Genomic DNA, 24953 nt, shown 5'->3' with positions numbered 1-24953 from the left:
GCGGTGTGGCCAAAAAAAAAAAAAAAAAGTACAAATTTCCAATAAAACATTTTAAGGGAATTCCCTGCTGGTCCAGTGGTTAGGACTCCATGCTGTCACTGCTGAGGGCCCGGGGTTCAATCCCTGGTCACAGAACTAAAATCCCACAAGCCTGGAGGCATGGCAAAAAAAAAAAAAAAAAGGACAAAAAGCATCCAAAAGGTAAGTTATCGAGCTGTATCCACATGAAGTAACATCTCAAATTCAAGATTACTGACACACAGTGACTTTTCCTGCATCCACATGCAACAGAACTTTATAATCCACCTTCAAGTAAAAGTGCCCCCCAAAGCATTAAAAACTTACAAGACTTCCTAGATTCAGCACCAAACTGTATTTCTAATATTTTAATAACACAGAGGCAAAGCTATTTTATAGTTACTTTTTTTAAATAGATGCTGTCTTATAAACATTTCTAAAACCCATACAACTCAAATTCAACCAGCCCTTTACCACAGGGTATCTGGGGCTCTGCTGCCTTAACAACACTAACCCATTCTCCAGAGGCAGCTCTATTAACTATTCCTGCTACCACATTCTGTAAAGAAATATTAGCAGGAATATTTTTCCCTGAGTTCCTCTTCATGAGGGTGATGAGGCCTCAAGAGAAACCGAGACTCAACAGGAGAATAGGAATAAGTTAGCTCAAAAAACTCTATCACCTGTCTTTTCAGATAAGAATGCAAAGAATACAAACTTCAGCAGCCATCTTTTTTTAAAAAGTACATGTAGCATATTTAGAACTCAGCTGTGTCACATCAGACTTACTGTTGGGAAGTGGATCATGAACAGAATCCAAAAATAACAGCCATTAAAGACCTAGCAACCAAAACATGTTTATGTATCCATTGAAAGCCCGGTGGTTTTGATTATATGGTGGACAGCATAATCCACTAGTCTATTTTAGGTGAATTTTCCTTTCACCTCCCCTTAATATTAAGGCATAAGATGATTTCTGAATTTAAGGGTACACAGGGTAAAATCTGGGCAGAAAACAGATATTTAAATAATACAAGATTCCTACAACTTTTGTTGGTTGTTTTTTTTATGGATCAGTCTCTTGAATTATAATTTGCTTTCATTCCTTCTTCCTCTAACTGGTAGAAGCCACTGATTTTTGAGACTTCTATGGCTGCTGAGTTCTAAACATGCCTTGCAAAAATGATCATGGTCCTTATTACCCCTCCTGGGACTTACATAGCCTTTTTATTATTCTACCATTTCTGGAGTAATCAATGAATCAGTGACAACTGGTTATAAATAGGCTTGAAGGCCTCAAAGTGGCTCCAGAATGAAACCATTTCCAAGGTAATAAGGAAGCTAGGACGACAGGCCAAGGGTAGTTCACTTTACCAAATTTATCTTCTCTGTCAGATTTTCACTATTTCATATAACATAAAGCAATCATAGTAAATCTTATAGAGATCCCACTCTAGAGTTATTTGTTACTAGATATTGGGAGAAACCTGAAAGGAGACTAAATATAACTAAAGAACTACAATCTCAGGACTTCCTTGATGGTGCAGTGGATAAGACTCCGCGTTCCCAATGCAGGGGGCCTGGGTTTGAACCCTGGTCAGGGAACTAGATCCCACATGCATGCCACAACTAAGAGTTCGCATGCCACAAGTAAGGAGCCCACCTGCAGCAACTAAGACCCAGTGCAACCAAATAAATAAATAAGCAAGTAAATAAATATTAAAAGAAGTATAATCTCACCTGACCATAAAGTTTTGACAGGCAAAGCAGGTAAAAGGATGAATCATGCTACCTCAAAGCTTTAAGTTGTAGCTTTTTATCCTTTTTTCTATGAAACAGGTAACTTGAATCCAAAAGAAGGTAGCAATCTCCCTCAGTTCCACACTCACTGAGGGAAAAAAAAGCCTCAGGATCTATGCCAGAGGTTATAATGAATCCTAATGACCAAAATACCAACAAACAATTCAGAAATGGGAGGGAAAAGTAGGGGAAGGAAAAGGCTTATGGTAAACAGAACCCGACAATACAAGAAGGACCCAAAGTAAAAATCCCTGTTTTCCTACCTCTAGTCCAAAATAATGCAAAACAAAAACAAAGAAACAAACACAAAGCCCTTCTGGGATCTCACAAATCTCAGTGAAAACTACTTTTTTCTGATGAGACAGCCTGAAGAAACCCTATTGATATATTTTCTTTCTCAGAAAGCTTAAGAGATGCTTTTCCTATGTATTCCTTTATTTTTACCATCCATTTTTATTTATTTAAGCCCTTGTCTGGGTAGTCTTAAGCATACAATACATAAGAGGGGCACTGAGCAGCTTAAACAATAAGTGAAGAAAAATAAATCTTTTCACCAAAAGTGCAGATTTTTTAAAGTAAGTGAGATAAGTAAAAAGGGTACCGGGTAACTATTATGGGAGTCACAGTAAGTACTATAATCAACAAATTCACACACAAATTTGGAGGAATCAGATTCAGGTATGTACTCCCATAAAGCTGTCTGAAAAGTGAAACAAATTTACTCTATTTTCCCAAGTGGCTTCTATTGTAAAAATATATACACACACACACACACACACACACACACACACACACACACATATAAACCACATGAGGAAAACATGCAGTCAACAAACAATACAGTTGAAAACTTTGACAAGGAAGGAAATAAACCCTACAATGCTAAATACTTCAGAATACATTGGCTTTTTTAGCCTTTTATGAAATTTTCAGCATTTACTGGAATTTGGAGTCATCCTTCTGCCCATTCCTTGTCACCAACCCTATTTGTCTCTCAAATTCCAATTCTTAGGAATCTCTGGAGCTTAAATCTCTTCTTTTTATACTTCTCTAAGTATTTACAATGTTTAATAGAACTAGTCTGCAATCTCACATACTACCAGTAAGTGTCACTGGACAGTCACATGACATATTCCTAACTGAAAAGAAATTCAACCCTTTAGGCTCCATAAAATCAACTCTTGAAAGCAAATAAAACTCTCTTGAATAAAACTTTCTTTGTATTCCTTTCTTCATCCTTTGTGGAACATGGCAAAATGGGAGGATCTAGGAATAAGTGTTAAGAAGGTACAAAATGAAAAAAAAAAAAGGCAGTTTCAACAAAATTATTTAAAAAGTACATGATGAAAAATATTTGACACAATGTATACGCATACAAACAATAACATGGCAGCTAACACACAGAACAAGGCATTTAATGGTGTCAGACAGGGAAAATGGCTGAGAAAACTTGTAGCTGATACATTGCTGTGAGATCTCGGATTCTATGTTGGATTTGTCCTTCCTAGACAGGTATTTGCCTTAGCTGCTAACAATGATTTTCTTGATCAACAGTCAAAAGAAATTTTTTATTTCTTATTTAAAAAATCCAAAATAGACTCTGGCCAATTGAGGTTCACAGTGAATGGGTGCATTTTCAGCTTCCTACCCAAATATGCTGAGCAGACTTTTACATCCATGAAGGTTGAAGAAAAGATATTTCTAAACTTGCTTTGTATTTAAATAAATAGCTTTAGAAAGGAGGCGAGAGCAACATGTATTCCTCAACACTGTGTGTTGCGAAACAAACACCAGTAGAATAACAATATGAAAGAGAGCAAGGCAGATTTCATTACGGTAGAGTGCCTACATTTCCTCATAACTTGGATTTACACACTACAAATCCTCTGATCTGATTACCTCCAGTGATCACGTAAAACACTGGCTTTAAACTCTTTGCCTTAGTGATAAAACAGCCACTTTGATTCACAACGAGACATTCACAATAAAGTATATTGTAAACGTACCTGTCCACAGCCCGGGGCATTGCACACAAACGGTCTGTCGTCTCCCATATTTCATATAGCAGAGTGGAGCTGAGGAGGGGGAGGTAGGGGGAAAAGTTATGTTAAATACGTTGGAGTTAAAAAAAAAAAAGTGCTTCAAAAATATCAAGCCTAGAAACAGGTGTTCCAAGAATGCCGTCTATCAAAGCTGTAAACACGGGCTACTTTGGGGAGACCCATTAGACAGGTGGCATATGATCTACTGTGCCTCAGTTGAAACTTTTAATTAGAAAAATTTAAACCTAAAGAGTCAAGGAATTTCAAGCCTTTTACTAGATTTTTCCCTCTTTCTGCTACAGTATATAACACACTTCTCCAGTCTGCTGAATTACAACCAGTGCAGTTCCCTATGTCAATAAATTCACTGAACGCTCGATGCGGAAGCCATATTTCTGAACTAGAGAAGACCAAAATTTGTCATTTAATTAATTAAGGGATTATAGGAGGGGTGCTCCATTTTACAGGGCCATAATCTGGCTCCCTGGTGTATAAACAATGAGACTGTTGGCAAGGGCCGTTTATCCCAGGTTATTGCCAAAGAAAACAAAGCACCCATCCTATTGGGCTACATGGGAAATGATTTTCATTAATAAAAAAATAAAAATAAAACCCTTCTCTCCCCAAAGGGAGCCTCCTTCTCCCCCCACCAATCGTCGGTGGCAAATGGAGAAATATCGGTGCCCTTCCCCCCTGATTCTATTTATGGCTAGGTTTTTAAAAGCAGCAATAAAACAAATGTCGACTCTTTGGGGGTTTACTGGGTGAATATGTTCCGGCTGTTTGTGCTGCTCTCGGCCAGAGTTCTTGGGCTGCTCTGTTGCAGCCAACAGATGTGTGCTGCTGCAGGGGATAAAAGAAATGGCACTAAAAGGCATCACCATCCATCCTCTCCGTTTCTCTTTAGAATTTAACAGGGTTTATACTGTTGTTGTTTTTCAATTATTGAAGCTAAACTTCTGAAATGTTGATCAAAATTCTTTGTCAAAGAACAATAACTCCAAATGAATATGTTGGGGAAATTTCTCATATCCCAACTAGGAATAAAAATAGAGGTGGAGATGGATAAGGATTAGAAATGCAAATCATAGTAAAAATATTCCTAAAAGATATAGAGTATTTTGAAAGAGTGAAAGAGAAAAAAGGGGAGGGTCACAAAAATAGTCTTTATAAAATAAACTCCTAAAGGACATTTTCAAACATCCTTCTACAAGAGAGAAAGCTGTATGAAAGAATACGAACAAGGGAAGATGGAAGAGGAAGAACTACAATTTGAATATGTGTAGAAACGACTTCAGAACTATAACCAAATTTCGAATTTTCATCTTGGAGATAAACCAAAATGTCAGGTTAACCTCAGTCAGATCTACGTCAAAATAAATATTAAAGTGCTAGACCAAATCTGGCAATCAGAAAACCATGCCTAAAACTCAGAGGGCAGTGGTAACATCTCTCCTACTCTCTTAAGACTCACTCTAGGGTTGGAAACCCGTATTTCTGGTAGTCTGATCAGTAATTCCACAACTAATCGCTGTTTAAAATTGTGGGGTGCCCCATAAAATATAAAGGGCTTCTTAGCAATCCTTCATTGTGATAGGAACAGGGTCTGACTATGAAGGAAACTGATGCTGCAGCACTGCTGTAATGGAAGAGAGCCTGTATGTACACAGGTGTACACAGATTTATATCACATTTAGCCAGGATAAATTGCTTCAATAAATTCTGTTCCTGGGAGAGGCCAGCTCAAGTTGATGATTGGTACTGGGAAAATGAGAGCTTTATTCTTCACACAGCCCCAGGACAAGGAAGTCTTCTGGTTTGTTTGCTCATTTGTTTTAAATACACTTCCTAGAACTACAACACAGTGCAAAAAATAAATACAAATATACAACAGTAAATAAATGCAAAGACCAATGCCATTATGGCTGAAAACTCAGAACATTTCTGGAAAGTAACTGATCTCTGGAAAAATTCCTAACAACTGTTGTGCTGGAGATAATTTTACTTCCTAGTCCCAGAACCTGCTTTCCTAATAAAATCACTAAATGAGAATTTTATTTCAACAAGATCTTCTAACCTATCTTCAATCAGGAAGTAAACTACAAGGGATAGAGCAGATATAGCATAAGCAGGCAGGATTCCTTATTTTTACCTTAGTTATGTTTTTTGAGGCTAAGTTTTCTCAGTTTTCCACTGATTTAGAGGAGGAAAAGGGTCTTGGCTGAGAAGTGGGGCAGCACTGGTATAGGGAGTGATTAAATAAATTCTGGAATTTCCTCAAACCACAGAATTCAAAATTTAACTTGGTTTTGCACAATCACATCACAATTTATGGCTTCCAAATTTTATTTCACTGCATCCTTACTAGGAAATAGAGATGAAAAATCAAGACTTTCTAAAAGCAGAAAAAAAGGCAAAAATAAGTTTTGGGGAAGAGAATTAAAATGTAACAGAAGCAAGCATTTTCATGGCTCTTAAATATTCAAATCTGACGGTCACTAACTAGGATTTCCTGCTTCCTTCCGATTTTGCTGGCTTTTGTTTTGCCATTTTCACTAAAGAGAGATCACAATGGGAGGAAGAACGCCCTCTTTCTTAAATACCTACAATTTAAATTCTTTTTTTTTTTGGCCCCAACCGCGTGGCACGTGGGATCTTAGTTCCCCACCGGGATCGAACCCTCGCCCCCTGCATTGGAAGCGTGGAATCAACCACTGGACCACCAGGGAAGTCCCCCTACAATTATTCTTCAATCATTCCCTCAATCTCTTGCTCCTTTTCATTTCCATCATTCTTGCTTTTAACTTTAAAGTCATGTCTTTTTTTTTTTTTTTTTTTTTTTTTTTTTGCGGTATGCGGGCCTCTCACTGTTGTGGCCTCCCCCGTTGCGGAGCACAGGCTCGGGACGCGCAGGCTCGGGACGCGCAGGCTCTGCGGCCATGGCTCACGGGCCCAGCCGCTCTGCGGCATATGGGATCCTCCCAGACCGGGGCACGAACCCATATCCCCTGCATCGGCAGGCGGACTCTCAACCACTTGAGCCACCAGGGAGGCCCTAAAGTCATGTCTTTTTTAAAAAATGAAATATTTAACAATAATGATCTGTCTCCCCACTTAAAAAGAATTTCCAGTTAATATCCTTCAAAAATTTTTCATTCCCAGTCTGCTGTATCAATTGTTACATATAAAGAATGCCATTGCTTATTTCTATTTGATACTTAAAACTAACCTCTGATAATGAGAGGTCAAACTGATGCCTCCTCAAAAACAAATAGCAACACATTTCTGTGGTATAAAGACTGAGACAGGGCCTCCCTGGTGGCGCAAGTGGTTGAGAGTCCGCCTGCCGATGCAGGGGATACGGGTTCGTGCCCCGGTCTGGGAGGATCCCATATGCCGCGGAGCGGCTGGGCCCGTGAGCCATGGCCGCTGAGCCTGCGCGTCCGGAGCCTGCGCGTCCGGAGCCTGTGCTCCGCAACGGGGGAGGCCACAACAGTGAGAGGCCCGCATACCGGAAAAAAAAAAAAAAAAAAAAAAAAAAAAGACTTTAAAGACTGAGACAAAAGGTGAAATCTTGAATAATGATACTGCCATTCACTAGAATTTAACTCACAGCTCATTTGTAACTGTGCTGCTTGACAGGTAGATCACGTGTCCAGGCACGGCACTCAAGTCTGTCATCTGTTTCTCAATCTATTCTTCAGGATGAAACTCAAGCATTCTTTAGAACTAAGCAATAAATGACAGACAGGGGATACACATATTTAGAGACATTTCCAAAAGAAAGTGAAATGTTCTCAGTGGTGATCTTAGAACAGGAAAACAAAGATGCATAAAAAGGCTGTCCTAGGGGCCAAGGAAAAGGCTCATGTGCTCAGAATGCATGAATGATAAAAATTGGTATTCACCTAAAAGAGAGAACGTCATCTGAATGCTGGCAGAAAAGTGAAGAAAATCCAAGGTTTATAGAATGATTTTAATAATTGGGGTAATTTCATAGAATCTTTTTTTTTTTTTTCTTTGCGGTACGCGGGCCTCTCACTGTTGTGGTCTCTCCCGTTGTGGAGCACAGGCTCCGGACGCACAGGCTCAGTGGCCATGGCTCACGCGCCCAGCCGCTCCGCGGCATGTGGGATCTTCCCGGACTGGGGCACGAACCCGTGTCCCCTGCATCGGCAGGCGGACTCTCAACCACTGCGCCACCAGGGAAGCCCCATAGAATCTTTCTTAAATAGTTTTGTCAGAGCCAGAAGTATATCCTAAAATGGTCAATGTGCAAATAAGAAAACTGATTCTCTGATTCTGTGTGTATACATATGTATATCTATCTTTTTTTTTTTTTAATGGAATGAGGATGGAGTCTGCCACTGAGGTCTACAAAAAGTCAGTTCTCTGGACCTGGCTGTAATACAATTATTTCTTTAGTAACCAACTGATGTTATTAAGATGACCCAACTTAAGGTAAGGAATAAAAGCCATGTATCAATATAAACACACCCAAGGGCCTGTTTGCAGGTTCCTAATAACAAAAAGCAGATATTGCTAAGTATAAAAAAATGAGAAGGGCATATACACCATAAACATCAAAGATTCATGAAAATCTAGAAGGGGTTCAAACTAGCTATCATTTATTCATTCAAAAGCATTACTAAGGAACTACTAAGTGCCAGGCAAAGTGGACACAAAAATAAAGACAATAGTCTTTTGCAAAAAAAGAATCTTTCTCTCATCTGTGTCAAAGAAAACCAGAGCTGGACAGTAGTTAAAGCAGTAAAAAACGGATTTTATTCAGGACTATTGCAATAGTGGCTAAGAGATCTCAGTATATAAACCAGGCTCAGTTTCGAATACACCATGGGCGAGTGGGAATTAACAGCCAAGGACCAGGGTGGAGTTCAGTGACTAGAAAATTACTAACAGGAAACATAAGGGGTAAAGGGGATTCTGGTTAAACTAACCGGACAAGATTCTTGCTGAAGACAGGCCAGGGTGATGAGACATCACCTGAGGGATGGTAGAGGATGAAGAACCTAATCAGATATGAGAGAGAACAGATACTGAGGGTGGGGGGGGCTCTTGCTAAACTGACTTAGCAGGGTTCTTGCTGAAATTCAGTTTTACAAGAAAGTACACAGATAAGCCTAAAAGAAGGTTCAGCAGCCTGACTAAAGTTTGGTCGGGCAAAGAATCCTTGCCATCTGGCATGAAAGATGCCAAGTAAGTGGTAAGAATGATGGCTTAGTTTACAAGTTCAATTAGTCATAGGTTGATCAGTATACGTATTAGATCCCTTACTATTTCTCCTATTCTTTTTTTTTTTTTTTTTTTTTTTTTTTGGCGGTACGCGGGCCTCTCACTGCTGTGGCCTCTCCCGTTGCGGAGCACAGGCTCCGGACGCGCAGGCTCAGAGGCCATGGCTCACGGGCCTAGCCGCTCCGCGGCATGTGGGATCTTCCCGGACCGGGGCACGAACCCATGTCCCCTGCATCGGCAGGCGGATTCTCAACCACTGTGCCACCTGGGAAGCCCTTCTCCTATTCTTTATGGTCATTTATCAAATTATTTTACTAGCAATTCCAGAGTATATTCGAGCACAAAAAAGATGGTTAAGTCTTGGTAAAAGATCTGACAAGGAAGACGTATGAAGCTAATAACTACAATTTACCTTTGGGATCAAAAAGTAAATTTAATCATTTAAAAAATTCATTAATTCAGGGACTTCCCTGTTGGTCCAGTGGTTAAGAATCCGCCTTCCAAGGCAGGGGAAGTGGGTTTGATCCCTGGTCAGGGAAATAAGATCCCACAGCCCGCGGGGCAACTAAGCCTGTGTACCACAACTACTGTGCCCACACGCCTCAACTAGAGAGCCCATGTGCTGCAAACTACAGAGCCCATGCACTCTGGAGCCCATACGCAACAACTACTGAACCCGTGTGCCACAACCAGAGAGCCTGCACACCACAACGAAGAGCCCGCAAGCCGCAACTAAGACCTGACGCAGCCAAAAATAAATATACTTTTTAAATTCATTAATTCACTGAACACTTTATTCAGTGCCTACCATATCTAGGCCACCAAATTCAACAATGAATGAGACACACAAGATATCTGCCCTCATAGTGCTTCCTTACAGTCTACAAAGAAGAGACAAACACAAAGAAGTTAATAAACAAAATCATTTTAGATTAATAGCAGATAATTGCTATGAAAGAAATGAAATGGTGATGTGTTAGTAACTAGAAGTGGACTACTTTAGCTTCATGAATAAAAAGGAAATGGCTGTATTATCTGTGACCAAAAGGGGAATGGGGAAGAATATAGAGATCCAGTTAAAAACTTCTGGGAGCCTTTCCTTTCATAATACAGTTGATGTTCAATAAATATTTACTGATTTAATCTGAAGTAGAGATTCAAGTATACTTTGCTGAAATTTTACACTTACCTTTCCAAGTTTTGCAGAAAGCTGCTGGGTCCACAAAACAACCACTATGCAGGTATTTACGCATTAAAGCTATATGTATTTAAAACATATTTTAAATACATCTTTACAACTACTTTGTGCCTAAGGTATTTTATGTGACTACACCCAACCAATTCTATGCTTTTCCTATCATACAAATAACACAAAAGCAGCTCTACAGTTTTTGGTTAGACTGTTAAAAATGGGGAGGGGGGAGGTGTTTGTCAAGTTAATTGACACTTAACTGACCCTTGAAAACAAAACCTAGACCAGAGCTTTTAAGGTATACTTTCAAGTATAAAAGAATGCTTGCTAGTCAAGGATGCAGCAGAGAGGGCACCTTAATATGGGACTTGTGGGAGTACATATATGGACAATCTTTTTGGAAAGCAATCTGGCAATGTTTATATTAAGTGTCTTAAAACGTTTTACACCCTTTGAACAAATCATTCTTCTTTCAGGACTTTATTCTGAGGCTAAAACCAGAAACATGGACCATTTATATATGGAAATGTTCATCAGAGTCATAACAAAAAAAAGAAAAGGAATTAAATGTTTAAAAAGAATGGATAAATATAAATTAAGATATTGTCTTACAATAGATATATTTAAGTTGTTAATAATAACGTTTCTGAAAGCTATTTAACAACACGAGAAAACGTTATACATTAAGTGGGCAAAAAAAGCAGGATACAAGGGGTTTCCCTGGTGGCGCAGTGGTTGAGAGTCCGCCTGCTGATGCAGGGGACACGGGTTCATGCCCCGGTCCAGGAAGATCCCACATGCCGCGGAGCGGCTAGGCCCGTGAGCCCCGGCTGCTGAGCCTACACATCCGGAGCCTGTGCTCCACAACGGGAAAGGCCACAACAGTGAGAGGTCCATGTACCGCAAAAAAAAAGCAGGATACAAAATTGCATATGCACCATAATTCCAAATCTATAAAAAAGCAAACAAAATAATAAGCATAGAACAAGATGAGGGAATTAACGTCAAATGTTAATAATGGTTATCTCTGGATAATGGTATTACAGATGATTTTATTTCCGTCTTTCTACCTTCAGTATTTTCCAAAGTCTTTACAATGATCACAGACTGCTTTTTTTTGTTTTTTTTTTTTTTGGCCTCTCACTGTTGTGGCCTCTCCCGTTGTGGAGCACAGGCTCCGGACGCACAGGCTCAGCGGCCATGGCTCACGGGCCCAGCCGCTCCGCGGCACGTGGGATCTTCCCGGACCAGGGCACGAACCCGTGTCCCCTGCATCGGCAGGCGGACTCTCAACCACTGTGCCACCAGGGAAGCCCACAGATTGCTTTTAATAAATAAAAAACTTTATAATATAATTTAATAATAAAAAGAATACTGATCTGCATGACTTAGTTAAAAAAAAAAAGGCCCATATCTGCTAGACTATTCCTTTTTTTTTTTGATGTGGACCATTCTTAAAGTCTTCACTGAATTTGTTACAGTATTGCTTTTGTTTTATGTTTTGGTCTTTTGGCTGCGAGGCATGTGGGATCTTAGCTTCCCAAGCAGGGATTGAACCTGCACCCCCCCGCATTGGAAGGTGAAGTCTTAACCACTGGACCACCAGGGAAGTCCCTCTGCTAGACTACTCTAAAGCACTAAACAGTATAGTATTTAAAAATTATACCAAGTTGTTCACTCTCTACTACAAAGCAACAGAACCACAGAACCAACTGACAAAGTTCAAAATGAACTACCAAAAAAATCTTTCTAAAAATGTAAACTAACAGCATCAAATAGAAATAGACATGGCGGAAACTTAGATCAATACACAGGGTAAATTAAGCATTTCAAGATAATTCCTTATTAATTACCCTCAAGGACCCATTTTCAGAATCCACGAAAGCTGCCTAACAACATGTAGTACTTATATTGAACACTTAGAAATTGCCCCAACTGTCCAACACAAAGGGAATAAAGAGAGTTGAAACCAAGCTTAGCAAGTACTGAATGCCTTTCAGTGAGCTACAAATACGCTAAAAAATTTAGACCGGCACCCAAACAGAGCTCTACAGGCCCCATTCCCCCATGATATTAAAAAGAAAAAAATTATATACAAACAGTTCTCTTCCAAAACCATAACTTTGGATACCAACTTTCAGACTCTTAGATAATTTAGCTGCTGCTAAGCAAAGAGTACAAACACTGAAGCTCTTCACCATAGCAGCCTCAACATTTTATTCTCCATAAGATACTCTGTGCTCCTGTGACTTGCATTACATCTAGAACACTGACATTAGGAAAAGATTCCAATAAACCTATGAACAGTGAGACTATAATGAAGGTACGTTAACCCCAGAAAACAAAGAAGACTCATGGGGCTTCCCTGGTGGCGCAGTGGTTGAGGGTCCGCCTGCCGATGCAGGGGACATGGGTTCGTGCCCTGGTCCGGGAAGATCCCACATGCCGCGGAGAGGCTGGGCCTGTGAGCCATGGCCACTGAGCCTTTGCGTCCGGAGCCTGTGCTCCGCAATGGGAGAGGCCATGACAGTGAGAGGCCTGAGTACCAAAAAAAAAAAAAAAAAAATTTGTGGGCTTCCCTGGTGGCGCAGTGGTTGAGAGTCCGCCTGCCGATGCAGGGCACACGGGTTCGTGCCCCAGTCCGGGAAGATCCCACATGCCGCGGAGCGGCTGGGCCCGTGAGCCATGGCCACTGAGCCTGCGCGTCCGGAGCCTGTGCTCCGCGCAACGGGAGAGGCCCGCGTACCACCCCCCCAAAAAAGTATATTTTATTATAATAATTTTAAAACTCATAATCCAGTTATAGTATACATCAAGGATTGGTAAACTCCAGCCCATGGGCCAAATCAAGCCTGCCACTTGTTTTTTTTTTTTTTTTTTCGATATGCGGGCCTCTCACTGTTGTGGCCTCTCCCGTTGCGGAGCACAGGCTCCGGACGCGCAGGCTCAGTGGCCAGGGCTCACGGGCCCAGCCGCTCCGCGGCATGTGGGATCTTCCCGGACCGGGGCACAAACCCCTGTCCCCTGCATCAGCAGGCGGACTCTCAACCACTGCGCCACCAGGGAAGCCCCTGCCACTTTTTTTTTTATGGCCCACAAGCTAAGAATGTTTTTTACATTTTTAAATGGTTGAAAAAAATCAAAGGAAGAAAATTTTGTGACATGTGAAAACTATATGAAATTCAAATTTTAGTGTCCATAAATAAAGTTTTATGGGAACACAGCCATGCTTATTCTTTGCATGTTGTCTCTGGCTAGCTACTTCTTTTTTTTTTTTTTTTTTTTTTGCGGTACGCGGGCCTCTCACTGTTGGGGCCTCTCCCGTTGCGGAGCACAGGCTCCAGACGCGCAAGCTCAGTGGCCATGGCTCACGGGCCTAGCCGCTCCGCGGCATGTGGGATCTTCCCAGACTGGGGCACGAACCCATGTCCCCTGCATCTGCAGGCGGACTCTCAACCACTGCGCCACCAGGGAAGCCCTGGCTAGCTACTTCTGTGCTACAATGCTGGAGTTGTAGTTACAACAAGAGACCTCATGCCTGCAAAGCACATATTTACCATCTGGCCTTAGTTTGCCAACTCCTGGTATTTATGATAACTATTATTAATTAAAATACAAGGTTAAGATATCCCAATTATGACAAATGTCAGAGTGATTGTTAATTAAGGACTTTTACTATGTGACTATTCAAGTACTAATTTCTTTTTATCTGACTTCTCGAAATTTAGAAATTAGGTTTTCTTTTTTTTTTAGAAATTAGGTTTTCTTAAAACATGATTAATTAATCTACCTCTATAGTTCTCAATCTTTAACATATTCATCTAGGCTCCATGTAAAAATACAGATTCCCAGGCCACCTGGATTCTCTTGGCTTTGGGGCCCAAGAATCTACACTTTAAAAAACACCCTTGGTGGGCTTCCCTGGTGGCCCAGTGGTTGGGAGTCCGCCTGTTGATGCGGGGGATGCGGGTTCGTGCCCCGGTCCAGGAGGATCCTGCATGCCACGGAGCGGCTAGGCCCGTGAGCCATGGCCGCTGGGCTGGCGCATCCGGGGCCTGTGCTCCGCAATGGGAGGGGCCACGGCGGTGAGAGGCCCGCGTACAGCAAAGAAAAAAAACAAAACAAAAACACCCTTGGTAATTCTGATGCAAATGGTCAGTAACCCACCCTTTGAGAAGCACTAAAATGGTTGGATATTCCTCCCATATGGTAAACAACTGTATTTTTCAAGTTTGGTACCATAAGACATCGGTTCTCAAAGTGGGCTCCAGGGATCCCTACAGATCCTTGAGACCCTTTCAGAGGGTTCATGGGTGTTCAGATCATACAAGGGTAAAAGATATATTTAAGAGGCAACATAGGCCCATTCATTTTAATGTAACAGAATATTAAAAGTTCACAGATGTGGTATCAGATTCTACACAATAGCTAACCTTTAAGAAACTATCACTTTTCAGATTTTGACGTAGTATCAAAGAAGAAAGATTATCTACAATTATCTGAAAAGAATCTTTCCTTTTCCTATTACATATCTGTGTAAGCACAGGTTTTCTTCGTATATTTCAACCAAAACAACATACTGTAACAGACTGAATGCAGAAGCAGATATGAGAATACAGCTGTTTTTTATTAGCCAGATATTTGATGTTCTTCCCCCAATTTTTTTAAAACTATAGATACAGTTATCTATGTTGTTATTTTAAAATAAGCAAATAAGCAGATAATATTTTAAAATTTTCTCCAATTTAATTTCTAATATACTAAATATTAATAGATATAACCATGATAAAAGCAAAAGCTCTTTGGAGTTCTCAATAATTTTTAAGACTATAGAGGGGTGGGTACTGAGACTAAAAGCAGTTTGAGACTCACAGTTTGAGAAATAAACAGTAGAGTGCCCTGAATTGATCAAAGAGAAAGTTAAAATTAATTTCTGGATTTCAGGCTCAGGCATGCAGGGACAGGTTTCAAAGAAAGGAGCCGGCTTAAATAGACCAAATAGTTTTGCAGCAAATGACTGAAAACAGATGGGAGTGAGAATTAGGCTGAATCATAAGTTAGGCAACACATGGCCAAAGCTTAGAACCTATATGGAAACAGCTTCATACAGGCAACTACTAGACTAGAACTTTCTCTCCAGGCTTTTGGAGGATTCAAGGAACTATTCTGAGCTATTCTCAGAAAGGCTAATAAAGCAAAAACAAAGAAGCAACAACTTGCTAAAGTGACATCAGGAAGCTGAGTTAGAAATAACTAGAGAACATTATACCTATCTATGTTTGGCTTCAATATGATTTTAGAAGTAAAAAAATTCCTGGAAACTGGTAGGCTGTCAAAAATCTAGTGTTGTGTTTTGGTTTTTTGTGTACTCATTTTCAGATGAAGTGAAACAGCAAAGCAATAGCAATCAACCCCAAAACACTGATCTTTAAGGATAAATTTTAAACCTTCATGGACTTAATTTAAATAGGCTGCAAACAACAACAAACCTGATAGACTTTAACATTAAACCCCAGTATGAGTTTGGTCCCAGATAGGAAACAGCTACAATATCCCACAACAATAATCATGGAGACGCTTAGAAATTCTCAAGAAAAAAAATCTATTTTCTAAGACTGTCCACATACTGGCAACACAGCGACCTATCTGGGGTATTCCAATGTTCACTGACTTTCAAAAGTCCCTAGCATAGATATGTAAAATATTAGCAAACTACTGCTTGACCAAAGCTTAAAAAAAAAATTTTAATGGTGTTACGAAAGACATGTTAGTACCAGAAATATCAGAAAACCCATGTTAAATAAAACTAGGATGGTGTTACTGAAGTTTGATAAAGCTTAAATAAACATCACTGGCCAGAAACTTGGTGCCAACACAAATCATTTACAGCAATCGTATGTTATATTCAATTAGTCATCCTGTTTTTATAATAAAGTCAGGCACATTCCTATTTCAAAAAGAATGGTTATGCTCTATTTTTTACTTTTCTACTACATGGTAAATTTTAAGCCCCAAATAAAATGTGGCCAATTTAGAACATAAATCTCCTCTGTCCGCAATGTCAGAAAGAAGCACTGTATCAGATAAGAAGATATTAGTAAGTAATTCCACTCAAAGAAAACAAGTTGGGTTTTGTGAGAAGGTGAGGAGATGGCAGAACAAAACTATTCCCATGAAGGCCCCAGCCACAAGCTCACAAAGTAACTTTTCAAGCTAAATCTTGGCTCTTGTTAGACTTTCACAAATTGATATTTATTAAGGATAAATGCAGTATTGAATTAGAGAAACTTTTTGCACAGTCAGGTTTCAAATATATGAGAACATTCAGGATTAAACTCACCAAAAGATGAAAAGAAGCTAACAAAGTCATGAGTTTGTAATGAGTTCTGTTCTCCTTCATGACACTACTGTTGTAGCTCACCTTTGGTTTAGTTGGGAATCTTTCCTAGATGTCTGCTTACAAAGTTTTAAAAACTAGGTAGTAAATCTGTCTTTTCATAAAACCTTTCCTGGGCTTCCCTGGTGGCACAGTGGTTAAGAATCCGCCTGCCAATGCAGAGGACATGGGTTTGAGCCCTGGTCTGGGAAGATCCCACGTGCCGCAGAGCAACTAAGTCCATGCGCCACAACTACCGAGCCTGCACTCTAGAGCCCGCGAGCCACGACTACTGAGCCTGTGTGCCACAACTACTGAAGCTCATGTGCCTAGAGCCCGTGCTCTGCAACAAGAGAAGCCACTGCAATGAGAAGCCTGCACATCGCAATAAAGAGTAGCCCCCGCTCGCTGCAACTAGAGAAAGCCTGCATGCAGCAACGAAGACCCAACATAGCCAAAAATAAATAAATTTATATATTTAAAAAACCTTTCCTGAATTTTAACATTCATCCTTCCTCTCCAAGGAAGCCATGCAGTATATGTTTACTTTCAAAACTGAACTGAATTTTGCTTCACTGTATATAGGCAGTGAGAAAATTATTCAGATTTTTTTTTCAACGTTTCTCAACAAAAGGACAAACAAGAGAAGGAAAGGAAACAAAATACTATGACTTAACAGAAAGAAAAAAACCAACCACATTCTTTCAACACAGTGTCCACCAGGGAAATTCTGAAGAGAAAATGTCATGATAAAATATTTTAAGACATAAAATGACCCCAATGCAAAATATTTGTTGTTGTTCATTTGTTTTGTGTTTAGCTCAAAGGAATTATTATTTCTTGTCATTTCTGTTCCTTACTTTTTGTTTATCCATTCCCACTGGCTCAGTAGAACCATTTCAATTTCATTTTCTTTACATTCTATTTTTCTTCCTGATTTTTCAATAGTAAGTTCCTTGATCTGAGCCTCTACTTACGAATGTTTAGACTGGAAAGGACCTTGAGGGGTCATCAAGTCCATCCTTCTGCTTTCCAGGAGAATTCATAACTACAATCTCAGATGGATGAGAACGTGTCAAAAGAAAATGGACAAACATTTCCATTCACAATTTGCAATTTTCTAAAAATGAAAGTAAAAATTAAAACCTCAAAAGAGGAAGGTGCTTTAAAACTGCATTTATCAGCTAAAATTGCTCAAACATAATTCAACTATCAGGCTAAAATTAACACACATGAAAGTTGTTGGCTGCCAACATAAAGTCTTTATTTAGTCCCTAGAGATGTCTTCTGATGTTTTATCTTATTTGTAAGCACCATTTTACCTTAAGTACATAGCATGACAAACTTAGATCACCACACCAATAAGCTATAATTATAAATAGCAATGATATATATATATATATATATCATGTGTGTATATATATATATGTATGTATGTATATATATATATTTTTTTTAACGGGTGCTGCAGGTTTTTACTTCGAACATAAAATGAAAAGTTAGGTCTAAACTGGAGATGTCAATGTTTGGGGGAAGCTACAATACAACTGTTTTATGGGCAATAGTTTAATTCTTTGATATGTAACTTAAAATGTTCAGGGAATGATGTTTCTTCCTTTTTTTTTTTTTTCTTTTTGCGGTATGTGGGCCTCTCACTGTTGTGGCCTCTCCCGTTGCGGAGCACAGGCTCCGGATGCGCAGGCCCAGCGGCCATGGCTCACGGGCCCAGCCACTCCGCGGCATATGGGATCCTCCCAGACCGGGGCACGAACCCGTATCCCCTGCATCGGCAGGCGGACTCTTAACCACTGCGCCACCAGGGAGGCCCTGTTTCTTCCTAAAGGAGTTTCCAAAACAGAATTTCATCTGATGACAAAAAACATACAACTATGAGGAAACACTGTTAAATCATTCTAGAATTATTATTATTATTATTTTTTTTTTTAAAGAAAGAAGGACCAGGGCTTCCCTGGTGGCACAGTGGTTGAGAGTCCGCCTGCCGGTGCAGGGGACACGGATTTGTGCCCCGGTCCGGTTAGATCCCACATGCCACGGAGCGGCTGGGCCCGTGAGCCATGGCCGCTGAGCCTGCGTGTCCGGAGGCTGTGCTCCGCAACGGGAGAGGCCCCAACAGTGAGAGGCCCGCGTACCGCAAAAAAAAAAAAAAAAAAAGAAAGAAAGCAGGACCAGAGGTCTTGGAAATGGGGAAAAAATAATACTTAGAAAAAACGGGGGCCAGGGAAGGTAGAGTCCAGACACTATATTCTGATGAAATGTTGTTTCCCAGGAAGATTATAAAATGAATTATTAAATAAATGGCTTATGAACCACTGGCAAGTAATGCAGTGATCTATAAACACTAGCATAGGGCTTCCCTGGTGGCGCAGTGGTTGAGAGTCCGCCTGCCGATGCAGGGGACACGGGTTCGTGCCCCGGTCTGGGAAGATCCCATGTGCCGCGGAGCGGCTGGGCCCATGAGCCATGGCCGCTGAGCCTGCGTGTCCGGAGGCTGTGCTCCGCAACGGGAGAGGCCCCAACAGTGAGAGGCCCGCGTACCGCAAAAAAAAAAAAAAAAAAAAAAAGCTAAATAGTAACTCATGTCTAACTTCACTTTCTTCATATGAAATATAGGTTAGGTAATAAAACAGTAAGTGGATTCATAACTGAATTTTACCCAAAAGGTTCATTAATGGATTAATATCAACCTAATGATAGTGTGCTGATATTACATAGCATTGTTCCACCTTTATATATTTTTACCAGTGACCTAAAACAAAAACATAAGTGTCATGTTTATCAAATTTAACTATCAACGACAGAAAGATATGAGGAATGGTTAAGAGGCTAAATAACAAGCAGATGTAAACTGGTATATATAGAATGGATAAACAACAAGGTCCTACTGTATAGCACAGGGAAATATATTCAATATCTTGTGATAAGGGACTTCCCTGGTGGTCCAGTGGTTAAGACTCCATGCTCCCAAAGCAGGGGGCCCGGGTTTGATCCCTGGTCAGGGAACTATATCCTACATGCCGCAACTAAAGATCCTGCACGCCGCAACGAAGACCCAGCGCAGCCAAGTAAATAAATATATTTTTTAAAATCCTGTGATAAACCATAATGGAAAAGGATATGAAAAAGAATGTACATATATGTATAACTGAGTTACTTTGCTGTACAGCAGTAATTAACACATTGTAATTCAACTATACTTCAATAAAAAATAAATTTAAAATAAAAGGCTAAATAACATTATCAAGCTAAAACACTAAACCAAAACTAACAAGACGACAATTACAGGGATAAACACAAATTCCTCAATTAAAATTAAAAAATTAATTATATAAATTAATGTGATCTTAGGCTTTAAGAACAGAGGTATTGAGTGCAGTGAAAAAAAGAGGCCCTACTCTCCCCTGTACTTTGTATTGATCAGATTATATCTGAAATGTTATATTCAGATCTAGATAAGAAACCCTAAAAACTCAGGCAACTAAGTTGATAAGGAGACTGAACTTTATTTAAAGTCACTTAAAGAATGGTTGAAAGAACGTGGGATATTTACCCCAGTAAGAGAAGCCTTAACAGAACATAACTGTCATCAAATATTTGAAGGGATACCATGCTGACAAGGAATTAGGTTTATTTATTGTAGCTTCAGATGGCAGGAGTAAAGAGTTTCACAATGTAAAGAATGTTCTAAAAAGCAGAGCTGCAATAAAGGAACAGGGTATCTATGAAGTAGGGACCTCTTCCTTACAGCATTCAGAAGTGAAAAGACCACCCACCAGACATTCCAAAATGATGCATTTTCACATTTCATGAATATATCAATACTTGATCCTAAAATAAGCCTATTAGGGGAAGGCAACATTCAAAATGAGAAGCTTAAAAATTGTTTTATTTGACATTTTCTAGAGATGGAAGGCTTTTTTCATGAACTCTAAAAAAGAAATAATGCTTTTTCTTTTTTAATGAATGCTGCGTTTGTTTTTCTCAAAGAAACAACATATGCACCTTAACTTTAGTACCTTTATCAAGGGATAAGAAGCAACTGTATGCCAGCCTGACAACTAGTTTCAAGAAGAGAGCTGTTTTTATTAGACATTTACATGGCAATGCTATTTGCTCCACCTAAAACTTCCTTCCAAAAAGGCTCCTCCTCATCAGACGTGGAGAGGAGGCTGCTGTAACACTGACTCCTTCCTACTGCAGCCTAGAAAAACTCACTCTTGACATGTACAAAACAATAACTTGTGAGAACTTCAGAGCAGCTGTGTTCAGGCAGAGCCAGGGACTTAGAGCAGCAGCTTGAGAGTAGGTTGAAAAAACAAATTTCATTTTGGGTTGGAAGTGGGGAGAGGAAAGATAAAGGAGATATACAATAACGGTCTCTATTAACATTTAAAAGCCATGGTAAACAAAAATGCTTAAAAGTTACAACACTGAAACTATCACAGGATGTAACCTTTGATCCACAAGTTTAAAATGAGCAGTGTTTATCATTCTCTAGATTTCTGCTAGGTGTTAACACTGAGATAGTGCCCAAGTCAAAGCCATCGCAAATTCTAGGATGGAAGAATAAAACAAGGAACTTTGCTCTCTCTTTGGATATTTTTTTGTGCTGCTGCCAGGCAAACTGTGAAAATGTCTGAATATCCAATAGCAATGCTCTCCATGTGAAATACTGGAACCCAATTAAGTAATTAATGCTAAAAGGTCAGTAATTAATTGGTCTCAATGTGCTGTAGGGGTAACCTCCTGGCCAGGAGGACAAATGGCTGCTGAAAACCAAAGGTTAATACAAAGTAACATACTCTGGTTTCTCCTCATGTAACACCTTTACCGGTATATTTCAGATGTTATTTTGCTTCCAAAAGAGGAGAAGAAAAGGAATGTAAAAGACAAATCTACGCAATAGCAAAGAAGTCATTAATTAATTGGCTGTATTAGCTCATTATTAAATAATACACAACTATCAAACAAAGGGCAAAGACTTGTCCCTTTTTTGTACAGAATTAAGAACTGGTAAGACTACTTAGTATAGCTGCCAAACTTTTCTTTAGCTTCCTTTCTCACAGACGTGTTACATTTCGCAATAGTCTCCACTTACCTTAAAGTATCCTCCATGTTTAAGTACAAATTGTGTTTGATTTCCCCAACCCTTGCCCGCAAGATATCAATATTATGACATATCTTTAGCTTCTGAATCGGAACACAAAGGAAGAAACTGAAAAATTTTCACTTTCCTGAAATACGTGCCCATTTTATTTACACCATTTAAAAAAACATAAGCTAACTAAAACTAACTGCAACCATTCATTTAGTAACTCTTCAAGAATACGAGTGGGTAAGAAACACATTTAACAAAACAAACCAGTTTAGTACATTTTTCTATGCTTAGCATACCTATAAAGATCTATGTCTCTGCAAGAATTACTTATACTACTGAAAAGTTTTTAAACGCAGGAATCAAGTGAGCTTGTGGAGAAAACTCTGCACACCCCTACAAACCTACACTTACTACGACACAACCCTCAAAGATACTAAAACACCCTCTGATAAGTAGAAAACAAACTTTTAAAGTTAGGAAAGCAGCAACGCGGGAATATGGGGAGGAGGTGCCCTGGGTAGTAAACACCCCAGTCACAGAACATAACAGGCAATTCAGAGCAACGTATAACTCCCGATGGAGCTCCAACTTGGCCGCTTAAGTCCCAAGCCCCCATTCCTGAGTTGAGGAAGAGATGAAGTGCAGAACAGGAAGAGAGGGAGAAAGGAAATCTGAGCAGAAGTGATGAAAGTGTTCTATTTTTCTCCTTCTCTACCCCTATCCCAACTTTCTTGCAGGCTGGTCACCAGACTGGGTGCCATATCCACCAAAAGCCCTAAATCCATTTCCCAGGCTTCTTCTGACACCTAGGCTAAACACCTGTATATATCAGCCATCTCCTAACCAAACACCTCCCCTGACCCTTCTGGATTCCCCCATACCCCTCCCAAAGTGATACCTCTTGGCCACTAAGCCCATCCCTATGAAGTCTTCCTAAACTCATTCACTTAATTTTCTCCATATCCATACTTTCTCTCTGATATCATGTCCCTGGGACTCTTTTTTATAATTCAATCGAAATGCCATGCTCTCGCTTCCACTTACTCCTCCCTATCTTCCCAGCAAAACCAAATGCCATGTTTTCACCTACTCATCCCCACCTCCTGCCTATTACCCCTGACTCTTCCAATGCCAAGCCTCTAACCCCACTCTTTGAAGCAGCTCTGGGTCTTCAACCAGTTTAGTACCCCTACCCTTTCTCCATTCCACCCTATTCCAGGCTCCACTAGACTTCCATTCCCTCAGGATTCAACTCCCTTCTCCTTGCCACGCCCTGTGCCCCCCGGGGCTACTTACCCCAAGTTCTCCCCACACTTCAGGCCTCTGGCCCCGCCTTCCCCCCAAAGGAAGGAGGCGGGAGGAAGGAGAGAAGAGGGGCGGCACTCCGCAAGGCAAAGGTGACCTCCCATTAGTGCTCGTCGCCGCCAATCGTAACTTCCTTCTCTCTTATTGGTCGGCGTTGGTCCATGCCCCACCCCCTTCCTCAGACAGGGCCCAGCCACCGCCTCAGCGCCCCCGTCCAACACACACTGGGAGGGGAGACCCCGGCCTGGGACACTGGGACTGGCCAGAGTTGACGGGGAGACTCCCGTCAGATCATGGACTAGTTAATGTTATCTGGACTCACCCGCTGGTAGCTCCGTCGCCTCCCGCCCGCCCGCGCTCGGTCCCACAATCTGTCTCCAGCTCCTTCTTTCCCCCCTAAGCGGAGCAGATACTTTTCTCTCGTCCGGCCAGGCGCGCTCACTTCTCGCGAGATATGGAGAGGAATTGGAGGAAGGGCGAGATCCGCAGGGCCTGAGTCGGAAAGGGGCCGAGGGGCGGGGCTCCGGAAAAAGAAGGGGCTGGACCTTCGGTGGGCAGGGCTAAGGAGGGAGGCTGTAAGCGTTCCTAATCGCTGGTCGCACGTGTTCGGCTGCCGAGTTTAAGGGGAAAAAAAAAGAAAAAGAAGGAAAGGGACTCCTTACAGGTGCCTGTAGTAATAGAGATCCAAATGGTTCTCATACTAGATAATTAGATTATCCCAAAGTAGCGCACGTTAAAAGTGAGACAAGGTTGTACCTCAGTAAAACTTTTTTTAAAAAGAGCGGGGCGGGGGGGGGGGTGTGCGGCGGCTTCCCTGGTGGTGCAGTGTTTGCGAGTCCGCTTGCCGATGCAGGGGACGCGGGTTCGTGCCCTGGTCCGGGAAGATCCCACATGCCGCGGAGCGGCTGGGCCCGTGAGCCATGGCCGCTGAGCCTGCGCGTCCGGAGCCTGTGCTCCGCAACGGGAGAGACCACAACAGTGAGAGAAGAGCGGGGGGTCCGGGGGAATTCCCTGGGAATTCCAGTGGTTAGGACTCCGCGCTTCTACTGCAGGGGGCACGGGTTGCATCCCTGGTCCCAGAACCAAGATCCCGCAAGCCGAGCGGCCCCGCCAAAAAACTTTTTTTTTAATTAAAAAAGTGGGGGAAAAACCGAGACAGCTACATAAGATGATTCAGTGTTCCAAACAGTCGAATAGTTGCATTTTCTTCTTTGCACTTACAGTAGCATCACTGGCCGTAATGTCTGCTGTGTGTCTGTATATGGGGGTGGGGTGTGGTAAAAGTTCAACCGCGCGAACTGGCGACTCTTTAAAAATGTGTAGGTTGTTTCTATTGTCCTCCAGAGTTATCACTTCCTTAATGGCAAAGTAGTTTGAAATACCCTTAGCCCTAGAACTGAAGTGCATGTATTGGGAAAAGCGAGCTCCCAAATCTATCATTTTCTTTGAGTATCTTTACAGTGGGGCCAGCAATCCCATTTTACTCAGAGTTGTAATGATCAAATGAAATAATATGTGTGAAACTTCTTTGGAATTAAAAGGCACTATATTTATTACTCAGCAAGTATTTTAACAAATACTTTGGACATACTACGTGCAAAGAACTGTTCTAGGCATGGGGAGAAGAGTAGACAGACCAGATCCCTGCTCTGGTTGAATTTATGTTTTAGTGGGAAGGGGGAGACAGTTAATAAACACAAATATTATATTTCAGTTAGTGAAGAGTGCTGCAGGGTAATGAGACAGAAAGTGACCAAGAGTAGGGAAGCAACTTTACTCCTGGTGTTGAGAGGCCCCTTTGAAGGAATAACGTTTGAACTGTGAGAAGGAGACAGCCTTGGGAAGATTTTG

At 40.9% G+C, this 24953-nt stretch overlaps 1 protein-coding gene across 11 annotated transcripts in view; it reads right to left on the bottom strand.

Moving 5' to 3' along the window:
* LOC132499457 (cyclic AMP-dependent transcription factor ATF-7) overlaps positions 1 to 23539 on the bottom strand; it is a 93466-nt gene extending 69927 nt beyond the window's left edge. For 2 of the 11 annotated variants that reach the window (XM_060114111.1, XM_060114120.1), the window contains exons 1-2: positions 23425 to 23513; positions 3825 to 3893 (exon numbers count right to left, since the gene is read on the bottom strand). In XM_060114111.1, the coding sequence (XP_059970094.1) occupies positions 3825 to 3872 (48 nt within the window). In that variant the 5' untranslated portion in view covers positions 3873 to 3893; positions 23425 to 23513. Of the gene's footprint in view, positions 1 to 3824; positions 3894 to 7473; positions 7527 to 17658; positions 17730 to 23093; positions 23398 to 23424 lie in introns of those variants that run through there. The other 9 variants (XM_060114116.1, XM_060114117.1, XM_060114112.1 and 6 more) reach the window with 9 other exon arrangements.
* Between the last annotated feature and the right edge of the window lie 1414 nt (positions 23540 to 24953).

This window comes from Mesoplodon densirostris, chromosome 11, assembly GCF_025265405.1.
Source record: "Mesoplodon densirostris isolate mMesDen1 chromosome 11, mMesDen1 primary haplotype, whole genome shotgun sequence".
In the NCBI taxonomy this organism is placed as follows: domain Eukaryota; kingdom Metazoa; phylum Chordata; class Mammalia; order Artiodactyla; family Ziphiidae; genus Mesoplodon; species Mesoplodon densirostris.
The sequence above is the reverse complement of the archived record's forward strand: the minus strand, read 5'-3'. Positions and strand labels throughout refer to the sequence as shown.